The 10,701-nt window shown below is 55.4% G+C and overlaps 6 protein-coding genes across 6 annotated transcripts; 4 read left to right on the plus strand and 2 right to left on the minus strand.

The window, feature by feature from the left end:
* Window positions 1–28: 28 nt before the first annotated feature.
* Window positions 29–1,447, plus strand: SAICODRAFT_29383 (tRNA pseudouridine synthase). Its single transcript, XM_019167395.1, has one exon. It carries the CDS (start codon window positions 195–197, stop codon window positions 1,419–1,421), a length of 1,227 nt encoding a protein of 408 aa, XP_019025811.1. The 5' UTR covers window positions 29–194; the 3' UTR covers window positions 1,422–1,447.
* Window positions 1,448–1,829: 382 nt separating this feature from the next.
* SAICODRAFT_23957 (uncharacterized protein) lies at window positions 1,830–5,189 on the plus strand (the record flags this gene model as incomplete). Its single annotated transcript, XM_019166743.1, has 1 exon — window positions 1,830–5,189. One exon carries the CDS (start codon window positions 1,830–1,832, stop codon window positions 5,187–5,189), a length of 3,360 nt encoding a protein of 1,119 aa, XP_019025812.1.
* Window positions 5,190–5,238: 49 nt separating this feature from the next.
* Window positions 5,239–6,507, minus strand: SAICODRAFT_77350 (DNA replication factor). The gene is made up of 2 exons (XM_019171057.1): window positions 6,437–6,507; window positions 5,239–6,381 (listed from the first exon to the last, which is right to left on the minus strand). Exon 2 carries the CDS (start codon window positions 6,373–6,375, stop codon window positions 5,338–5,340), a length of 1,038 nt encoding a protein of 345 aa, XP_019025813.1. The 5' UTR covers window positions 6,376–6,381; window positions 6,437–6,507; the 3' UTR covers window positions 5,239–5,337.
* Window positions 6,508–6,614: 107 nt separating this feature from the next.
* Window positions 6,615–8,336, plus strand: SAICODRAFT_29384 (iron hydrogenase). Its single transcript, XM_019167396.1, has 2 exons — window positions 6,615–6,972; window positions 7,252–8,336. Exons 1-2 carry the CDS (start codon window positions 6,675–6,677, stop codon window positions 8,241–8,243), a joined length of 1,290 nt encoding a protein of 429 aa, XP_019025814.1. The 5' UTR covers window positions 6,615–6,674; the 3' UTR covers window positions 8,244–8,336.
* Window positions 8,337–8,354: 18 nt separating this feature from the next.
* Window positions 8,355–9,220, minus strand: SAICODRAFT_17699 (uncharacterized protein; the record flags this gene model as incomplete). Its single annotated transcript, XM_019165848.1, has 2 exons — window positions 9,005–9,220; window positions 8,355–8,942 (listed from the first exon to the last, which is right to left on the minus strand). Exons 1-2 carry the CDS (start codon window positions 9,146–9,148, stop codon window positions 8,355–8,357), a joined length of 732 nt encoding a protein of 243 aa, XP_019025815.1. The 5' UTR covers window positions 9,149–9,220.
* On the plus strand, window positions 9,195–10,552 carry SAICODRAFT_203815 (uncharacterized protein). Its single transcript, XM_019166251.1, has one exon. The coding sequence runs from the start codon at window positions 9,509–9,511 to the stop codon at window positions 10,427–10,429; it is 921 nt and encodes a 306-aa protein (XP_019025816.1). The 5' UTR covers window positions 9,195–9,508; the 3' UTR covers window positions 10,430–10,552.
* The last annotated feature ends 149 nt before the right edge of the window (window positions 10,553–10,701 follow it).

The raw sequence follows: 10,701 nt of genomic DNA on the forward strand, positions 1-10,701 counted from the left end.
AGAAAACCGCGCTCCAAACCTTAACCCCCCTCACCTCCTCCGCCAAGAATCTACGTGTTACGTCTTTACGCGTGTGTGCTCGACGGATCGAGCTGTCTATGTCATTCACCCCCCACATAACAAAAATCACCCAACTAACCTCCCGCTTCATCCCACTCCCCCACCTCACAACCACAATCACATCCCCCCGCACCATGATCACCCCCCTCGCCACCGGCCTCCCCATGTCCAAAAAACCCAAAATCGAAAAAGCGTTCGACATGTCCCGGTACTCAAAACGCTACATCGCCCTAAAATTCGCATACCTCGGCTGGCCATACCAAGGCCTCGCAGCACAATCCGAGCCGACTGCGCTCCCGACCGTGGAAGAGGTGTTGTTTGAGGCGTTGGAGAAGGGGAAGCTGATTGAGAGTAAGGCGGGGGATGGGTGTAGGTATTCGAGGTGTGGGAGGACGGATAGGGGTGTTAGTGCGTTTGGTCAAGTTTGTGCGTTGGAGGTTAGGTCGAATGGACCACTCGATGTCGAAGGGGGTGGAACGGTGCATGTGGGCGTACCGAGTGGTGCGTGGGAGGAGTTGCCGTATGTGGAGAAACTGAATCGGTTGTTGCCGCCGTCGATTAGGGTTTTGAGCTGGACCCCGGAAATTCCCGCGGATTTCTCCGCGAGGTTTTCGTGTTCGGGTCGGCATTACAAGTATTTTTTGATGATGGGGAATGGGTTGGATATCGAGGCCATGAGGGAGGCTGCGGGGTATTTCGTTGGTGAGCATGATTTTCGGAATTTTTGCAAGTTGGATCCGACAAAGCAGATCACCAACTTCAAGCGGGGTGTCAAACGGGCCACTATTTCCCCCGTGTCTGATGAAAACCAACAAGGAGCGTTGGGAATGTTTGTGTTTGATTTGGAGGGGACGGCGTTTTTGTGGCATCAGGTACGGTGTATGGTCGCGATTTTGCTCCTCGTTGGACAAGGACACGAAAAGGCTACGATTGTGAGGGATTTGTTGGATGTGGAGAAGTTTCCGACGAAACCGGTGTATGATATGGCGTCTGATTTGCCGCTCGTGCTGTATGACTGTGAGTTCGAGGGTGTGAAGTGGGAACGCGGCGGTGCGGACCCGCTGGCCGAGGCGAGAATTCTTCGTGGATTGGTGTCGTCGCTTTACTCAACCTGGCACGAGGAAAAACTGAAAGAGACGATGGCGCGACATCTTTTGCACTCCGTTGCGCCTGCGTCTGAGATCGAGGGTATTTTAGCGAGGGATGAGAATGGCAAGGAGTTGAAACTGAATCAGGACGGGACGGGGTTCGCGAAACCGGTGAAGAATTACGTGGCGTTGGCGAATCGGAGGAGACAGAGGCATTTCGAGGAGGCGAATGAGATTTGGAGGCAGAAGAAGGATCGGAGTAACGAGGAGTAAAAGTGCCAGTCAAGATGTTACCCTGAGTTGTCTCCAATGTTCCCACGCTCTCGGCACCCTCGGGCCCCCCCCGCTTAGCCAGGGCGCCCCCCCAGACCGGCTCCCCCACACTCGGCCGCCCCGCGCGCTCGCCTGTACGCAGCTTAAAGCAACGCGAGGCCCCCGGCTGCACTCTTCCGTCAACCCATACACCCAAAAAGAAAAAAGAAGTCCATGAAGAGACACCAGAGCTTCTCCTCGACGAGCAGTTCCAATGGGAACTACTCCCCTCCGGCGACGCATGCTCGATTGGTTCAGCAGCAGGTGCCAGTGTATCGGGGAGATCAGACGAGACCGGTGTTTCAGCAGCCGATTTACGATGGGAGTGGGCATGGATACGGAGGGATGGCAGGGACGATGGGGATCGGGATGGATTTGTATGGTGCGACTTCGAATGGGACGGGGATGGGGGTGGAGTCGGCGTCGACGTCGGGGTATGATAACCCTCTTGCTCATCTGGCGAGTGCGGCTGCGTCGGCGCAGGCGAGTGAGAGGGCGACGCCGGCACACACACAGATCCAGCAAATTCAGCAAATACAAATTCCGACTCCGGCGTCAATCACGGCTCCAGGCTCGGTAGCGAACGGGAGTGTGTTTTTGACGCCGATCTCGCAGAGCCAGAGTCATGATCCGAGGGTACCGGTTTCGCTTATCCCAACACCAACCTCATCGTCGGTCCCACAACCACTACCCACCATCCCGTCATACTCCATACCCCAACCTCAACCTCAACCTCAACGTCAACGTCAATCCTCCACCACGACCACGACAACGACAACGACCCGGCCAACACAAACCTCCAAACGCCCACCCAAACGTTCCTCCCTCACCACCACCTCCACCACCCCCACAGGATCAGGAGCAGGACCAGGAGCAGGAGCAGGACCAGGAGCAGGAGGAGGGACAGTAGAAGGAACTCGGACCGAACAAACAAAAGCCAAACGCCGCGTCCCCCCCTCCCTCCGAAAACGTACCCAAATATCCTGCGACGCATGCAAAACCCGGCGATGCAAATGCGTCCGTACAATTCCCCCCGACGTCGACATTGCCTCTCTTCCCACTGACGGGCAAGAGTTGCCGCCGTGTAAGTTGTGTTTGGAGAGTGGGATCGAATGTGTGAGTACACTTCCACGAAAGGTTAGGGTGTATGGGACTACGGGGGTTGGAGGGATGGGGGTTGAGGGGGTTAGGAGGTGGAGGGCGTTGGAGGCGTTGGTTAAGGGGGTGTTTCCTGATATCCTCGTGACGACTGGTACTGCTCCAGATGGTGCTGGTGCTGGTGCTGGTGCTGTTGCTGGTGCTGGGACGGGTGAGCAAGGGCAAGCTGGCACTGGGGAGGCGGAAGATGAGCAGGGATTGACCGCGGAGAAGATCTTGGCGTTTGGGAGGAGTATGGGGGTTGATATGCCGGATCTTGAGGCCCTTTCTGAGGGGATTGAGGGGGGTGTGCCTCCAGCGAAGGACGGCGAGAAAGGGCCTGTGGCGTCGGTTGTTATTCCGCCTGCTACGCTCGCCGCTGTACCCGCCGCGCCCTCCACCACCACTACCACTACCACTGGTACCGGTGTGGCGAGTGGCGGTGGGTTGACCACGGGGCAGAAAGGAACGGGGAACAGGACGCCGGGTGGACCGAGGGTCAAGGAAGATACAAGTTTGATCAAAGATACGAGTGGGAGGCCACACTATATCGGCCCCTCGGGGTCTCTTGCCTTTTTCGCAAAGTTGAGAGAACTCGTCGCTCAGCGTTCCTCCTCGTCGCCCTCGGGGAATCATAGTGCTGGTGGGAACGGCCGGTTTGAGTTCGTGAGGGATAAATTGGCGGGGGCGTTGGATGGGGGTATCATGGCGCGTGGGACACCAGGGGCGGGGATGGGGTTGGGTGGTATGGGTATGGGGATCGGTGCGATTGGGAGTGTGAACGCAAGTGCGATTCCATCTCGTGCACACTCGCAATTCGATCCAGACTCGAGGATTCCCTCGCCTAGTTCGTCCGATGACGAGGATAACCCCGAAAATGATAACGACGCAACGAGTCCGGAGAGCTCGAGGAGTGCGAATACGGGTGTCGAGCTCCCGGTGCGGGAACAAGCCGATCCATGCGTCGATGCCTTTTTTCGGTTGGTGCATCCGAACTATGTGCTTTTCCACCGAGCCTCGTTTCAGGGGACGTATGAGTCTCTCTACAGACAGAAACGGAGGTCGGCGACAAGTGTGCCGAGTGGGTGGTTGTGTTGTTTGTACATGGTCCTCGTGTTCGGGAGTCGGATGTTACCCCAAGAACCTGGTTCGCTCGAGTTTCAGAGGAGGTGGTTTAGGGCAGCTCATTCGCGGCTTCCGCATCTTCTCACGACGTCGACGTTGCCGAATGTTTGTGCGTTGTTGTTGCTGGCTCTGTATGCGCATAATGCGAATGACCGTAATTCGGCGTGGACACTCGTTGGTGCGGCGGGGAGGTTAGCGATTGCGTTGGGGATGCATCGTGCGAGCGCTTCCGTTGGGTTCGAGCCCTTGCGAAGAGAACTACGGAAGAGGGTGTGGTGGACTCTCTACCAATTCGAGCAGTTTCTGTGCTGTGGTCTGGGACGGCCTTCGGCGATTGAGGACGCGGAGGTGGATATCGGGGTTCCGTCGGAAGAGCTGTTGGATGGTGGGTTGGCGCCTCCGCTGTATCTGGAGCATGCGTCGAGGTTGTATATGTTGTATGGGAGTATTCGGCGTGGTGTCTACCATCCCACGCATACTGGGCCTGGCTTGGTGTTCCGTGCGAAACAGATCATGAATTCGTTGAGGGCTTGGGAGGGTGGATTACCGGGTCAGTTGAGGGCCCGGGGGTGGGAGGAGGGGATGAGGGGGAGTCAGACGCAGTGGAGGAGTGTGGTGATGTTACATGTGCAGTATCAGCACGCGCTGGCACTTCTTACGAGGCCGTTTCTGTTGCAGGCTGCGAATGGTGGTGTTGGCGTTGGGAAAGATGACGCGAGCGTAAAGGAGATGAGGGAGGTTTGTGTTACTGCCTCTGTCCGGTGTGGGGAGTTCTTGGTCGAGTTGTGGCGTGCGGGGTGTTTGAATGGGATTTCGTGGCTGGATGTGTTTTACGTTTATTCCAGTTCGATGATCCTCAGTCTTGCGCTCTTTGCGCAGATGTCGTCGTCGAACACTCAATACCCCAATGGCGCGGTTGATTTTGTGCCGAGTCATGATCCGGATGAGTTGAGGAGGCGGGTGAGTCAGTTGTTGCAGGTCATGGAGTCGGTGAGGATGTGTGGGACGATGGTCCGTTTTGCCAAGGTGGCGGAGGATTTCGCCAAGGTGGTGGGGATCACGTCGCACTCCATCAACACCAACCACACGTCCTCTACAACTGGGACTGCCACCCAGTTCCCGGCCGTCCCACCGGATCCCTACGGACCTTTCCACCTCGCCATCAACATCCCCAATAACAACGGCTACGCTACCTCCGGGACTCGAACACCCTGGGACCCCCACGCAGCAGGCGACTGGACAGCCCTCGGTGGAATGGAATCCACCTTTGCCGGAATCTTCGCCGCGGACCCCTCCCTTAACGTCGAAAACCACGGTATCACAACTGGAGGTGAGGGAGGAGGCATGGGAGGAATGGAGTGGGATATGGTTATGCAGCCGAGTGAGTGGAATGAGGCCGGGGGGTTGGCGATGCAGATGGATTGGGGGTGGCAGTGGGCTGTCGAGGCTGCTGCTGTTGGGATTTAGGTGTATTGTATGGGGTATATATGTTATGTGTGCTGTCTTAACACCGAATCAGTCTACGAAATCCTAAACGCAGCTATGGGTGTCCGTACCTCCTCCATTGTCAGCGTAGATCACTCTTCTCTTAACACCTTCCCTCCACCGGTACCAATCACACCTCATTCACCGCCAAATCCAACCCCGCCTTAACACCCCCAATCATCGCACTCAACTGGATCTTCTCCGTACTGCCCGTACTCAACCGATACTCAATCTCCGCCAACCTCTCCAACACCGTCACTCTTACTTGTACCGGCAACCCCACCCCCTCCAACTGCTCATACACCCCTCCCAAGATATCCTGTAGTGCCAGTCCTTTGAGTGTTTTGATCTCGGTGATGGTACGAAGGGAAGTGTAGAATTCTTCGGACATCATGGAGTTGAGGATGAGGGAGAGGTCGGCGGGGTGGGGGTTTCCGACGCAGGCGTAGACTTCCTCTTCGGAGGTATTGGGGTATGCGGCATGGCAGGCTTGTAACACATTCAGCGCACGGCGCATATCCCCCTTGCTCAACTTCAGCAACGCTTCCCGCCCGTCATCCGTGATCTTCACACCCTCGGCTTCGATAACGTGATCAACGCGGTGTCGAACACTCTCGATCGGTAACGGCGAGAACCGGAACCGCGTACATCGCGACTGGATGGGCGTGATGATCTTATTCACATAGTTGCAGATAATGCAGAACCGGACATTTCGCGTGTACTTCTCAATCGTCCTCCTCAGTGCATTCTGTGCAACCTGGGTCATCGCATCCGCCTCATCCAACACCACAAGCTTGAAACCTGGTCCAGCAGCTGAAGCTGGTCCCATGGATATCTGCCGCGTCGATGAGAATGTCTTGATTTGTTCCCGGACAACGTCGATACCACGATCATCCGAAGCGTTGAGTTCCAGAATCTGGTTCTTGTATTTCGGGCCATATATCTTCCGTGCGCAAGCCAAGATCGTACTGGTCTTACCAGTACCAGGAGGTCCGTACAACAGCATATGTGGTACCTTCCCACCATCGATGAAGCGCTCGATGGTGGAGATGATGTCTTGGTGGCCGGTGACTTCTTCAAGGGTGCTTGGACGGTATTTCTCAATCCAGGGAAGGGTATCGTCGGAGGTATTTGCGGAGGCTACGCCCTTGCCTTTGTGGAGTTGCATTGTTTCCTACGAACCGCGGTTAATCACAACGCTTCTCCTGCGGATGGGAGATGTTACACACCCTTCTTACGCTTGATAGGACTTCCTCCAGGTTCACGCGTACTCGGCCTTTCCTTCCTCCTTTACGTCGCGTCGAGTCCTGTATGTAGGCGGTGCCGGTACGTGAGGCGCGGCTGGTGTGGCTGTGCACATACGTGATAGACGGCGGCGAATCCTGAGTGCTCAGTACGAAGGGTTCTCTTATACCCAGTCAATTCATCCGTCGCATTTTCGTCTCTTCAGAGGCAGTATCGTCGTCAATGAGCCGGATCCTCTCTGCAGACTCCCTCGTCGAGGACTTCATCTCTCCCGGCCAAGCCTGTATCAAACCTGTCGAAATATCCAAATCCTCCAATGCACCCTCCGAAATCAAAGTTGATGGCGCAGAGTACTACGAAGTCGGCAAAGACGGTTCCCAAAAAAAACTCGAAACGGCGTCCATCTCGTTGAATGACTGTCTCGCTTGTTCTGGGTGCATTACGAGTGCGGAGTCGGTGTTGATTACGATGCAGAGTCATAATGAGGTTTTGAGCGTTATTAATGCCGAGAAGGATAAGGGTGAGGTTGACCGGAAGACGTTCGTGCTCTCTCTGAGTCCACAGTCCCGTGCTTCGATCGCGGCGGCATATGGCATAACCCCCTACCAAGCACAATCCCGACTCAAGCACTTTCTCTCGACAAAACTGGGCTTCACATCCGTTCACTCGACTGATTTCGCAAGGGAGGTATCCCTCGTCGAAGCCTCCCGCGAATTCGAAACCCGGTTCACCAACGCCCGGAAACGCAAACTCAACACCCATGACCCTGTGGCCACCCCCTCCACTTCCGACACCGCAGCTGACCCCACCGCCGACTCCAACTCCACCCTCCCTCTCATTGCATCCGCCTGTCCCGGCTGGATTTGCTACGCCGAAAAAACCCACGGCGAAATCCTCCCCCACATCTCCCTCGTCCGCTCCCCCCAACAAATCATGGGCGCATACCTCAAAGACACCCTAACCCGCGCCCTCTCCATTTCGCGAGACAGAGTATACCACGTTAGCGTCATGCCATGCTTCGACAAGAAACTCGAGGCGTCGAGGGGGGATTTCGAGGTTGAGGGGGTGAGGGATGTGGATTGTGTTATTACTACGATGGAGGTTGTGGAGATGCTCAAAGAGCATGAGGTCGATTTGCGTACGTGTCATGAAGCTCATTTGTCGGATGAGGAGTATTACCCGTCCCACCCCGGGTCATCCGCGGGTGGGTATTTGACACACATCCTCACCTCCGCCGCAAAGAACCTCCTCGACCTGCCCACCGTCGACGCCGCGACCGAACAAGGCGTGGTTGTCAAGACTATCCGTTCCTCCGACATGAAAGAATACATCCTGGAAAAAGACGGCGAGGTACTCTTGAAGATGGCGACCTGCTACGGCTTTCGCAACATCCAAAACATCGTCCGAAAACTCAAACCCACGAAATCAAAAGTCAAACGCGTCGTACGCCGCAAAGGCCTAGAACCAAAAATCGGCGAAGACAAAGAGTACGATTACGTCGAAGTCATGGCGTGTCCCTCGGGTTGTATCAACGGTGGGGGCCAACTGAAACCGCTCATTCCGTCTGAGAACGAGGAGGTGCAGTACACACCGAAAGAGTGGATTGATGCTGTGGAGAGTACATATAGGAGTGTCGAGGCACGGGAAGCGAGTGAGGAGAGGGCGGGGGAGGTGTTGAGGAGGTGGTGTGGAGGGGAGGTTGTGGAGGAGGGGTGGAGAAGGCGGGCGTTGTATACGGAGTATAGGGCTGTGGAGCAGAATTTGAGTAATCCGGCTTTTGCCACTTGGTGAGGAAGGATTTGGCATAGTGTGACATTGGACAGCATTATGTGGTATTCTGGGAATAATGGATACCTCAGCAAATACTTCTTGCGAACACCATACCCTGCCACATCCCCTTGACTAGAAAAACTGAAACTTGTGAGGATTAATCCTAGGCACAATACCAACCAAAATCAACACCACAGCCACGATCCAAACCCACCTCACATCCCACAAACTCCTAATCCAATCCGTCTGCGTCCCAAGCACCGCAGTAACCAACACCATCCCAAGCACAACATACCCTCCCACACGATGGTATTTGTAGAGCTTCTTCCCGTTATCGACCCCTCCGATCAAGTTCGGGAGGAAATATTGCACGACCCCCACGAGTGCTTGTCCAAGTAGCAAGAGGTACGTAGCCACCCCAAACCTCGCATGAACCGATTCGAAATGCGGGTGGTCCGTATTGATCTGTTTATGCACAATCATCGCCACAGCAGCGACGACACCAACACCCAACGCAGCTCCATTAAGCGTGGCATGGCCCCATGTTCCGGTCCTCTTTTGTTCGGGCGTGTGTGTTGGCTGGAGGAGGAGGATTGAATTGACGAGGAGGAGGAGGAGGAGGGAGTTTCCGAGGGGGTGGAGGGATGCGAGGAGGAGTTTGTTCGTCAATAACTCGTACCACACGACGAGGAGGAATAACCAGGCGCCCAATTGTGCGATCTATGTGACCCCAAGTGTTAGTGTGACCGTAGAGGGATGTGAGACGGGGGGGGAGGAGGTACTGGAGCGGAACCGAGAATGAGGTTTAGGCGGAGGGGTTGGTGGGGTTCTTGGTGGGCTGTCCCGAGCAGAGGGGTTGCGTCGGAGTCGTCGTGGTGGGGGGGGAAGGGGACGGGTGAGTCTGCTTCGGTGGCCATGCCGGACATGGTGGATTGAAGGAGAAGGGTCGACGGGAGGTTGATGGTAGTAACAGGAAGGCGAATGGTCGTTTGGTCAGCTGGTTGATGTCGCGATCGCGGGGAAATCGATATGGATTGCAATTGGTGGGGTGTGGGCCGCGGTACTACTGGTCAATGGATTTGGAAGTTGGGAAATTTGATTTGATTTGATTTGGTATCGATACACCTCGTCCTGTCATCCTCGACATCGTCAATCGACACTCCCTTCGATCTTCGTTCGCCCCGAAACCACCTCACCTCCATTGCCCTCATCTCTGTACGGGCCCTCACTCACGATCGACGTTAACGAACGTCCGCGTCGACGAGACCGTGTCGGCCTCGGCAGCAATGAAAGTCGCACTCAGAGCCAACGTCTGCTCGAGATGTCGCACCAACATCAGAACCCACACAACAATTCCAAGCCCCGACCTCGCATCAGAAGACCCAACTACACCCACACCCAAGAAACCCCGAAGAGTCGTCCCACCCCTAACCCAAAAATCAACCCTCCTCGACCCCTCAAACCCCCTAAAAGTCGGCGTGAAACCCCACAAACACCCCCAAAAACCCTGGTCAGACCTCACCCCCCTCGAAAAATCTACCCTCGCGAACCCGTTCGCAAAAATCCTCTCTAGCCCCGTCCGGCGTGATCCATTCACCCGCAAACGCCTTCCAAAGGACTTCCTGATCCGATTCGTACCACGACGACATCCAGCCACGAACGTCCCGTGGATTGTACCCGATGTTCACCGCACGATGGGTGATCACCGGGGTGTATGGACCGCAAACAGGAAATCGTTGATGGAGTTTTATCAACCGAAGAAATGGCTGAGATTGGCGCGTGATGTGCCGGATCCGAATAAGGTTGTTTGGAGACAGGATATGACTGAGTTTGTTTTGAAGCGGTATCGGATGAGTGTCGTTACATCATTACGGGAGGTGCACTCACTGGGCTTCCTTCGAGCCGACGTGAACGAAGGGGGAACCGTGTCCTACAATCTTCGATGGGAGAACCCTGCTGACGAAACGATAGCTGTATGGGACGACCCCGGGAATGGTATACCCATCTACCACATGTCCCGGATCCTGGGCGATGAGGACGCAAGAAAATTACGAGAGGAATTGGGGGATGTAGCGAAAGGGGACGTGACTGCCGCCGTGTTGCCCCAGACTTCGGAGTTTGGCGGGCCGACGATTGGGATACCTGTGCCGGTGACGGTGACTGCGGGTGTTTGGCTGTGGAAGACAGCGAGCTATTTGAGTTCGTAGACACAAACATCGGCGACAAGGCGAATTGGTTCCGACTCGCGAGACGAGAGCAGCGGTAGACAATCAGGAGAACGATAGACGCATATATCAACCTAGCAGAATTACGACAGAGACCCCAGGCATAAACCCAACTTGAATAAACAAACTCCTCCTCCTCATGTTAGAATGTCGGCCGAAGTTAAACGGGTATCCATTCATCTTCGTTTTCTATTGTCCAGCAGCCGCTCTGTCTATGGAAGTTCCCCATGGGTCGGCAAGACGTCGTCCCATGC

Source organism: Saitoella complicata (genome assembly GCF_001661265.1).
Source record: "Saitoella complicata NRRL Y-17804 unplaced genomic scaffold SAICOscaffold_5, whole genome shotgun sequence".
NCBI lineage: Eukaryota > Fungi > Ascomycota > Saitoellomycetes > Saitoellales > Saitoellaceae > Saitoella > Saitoella complicata.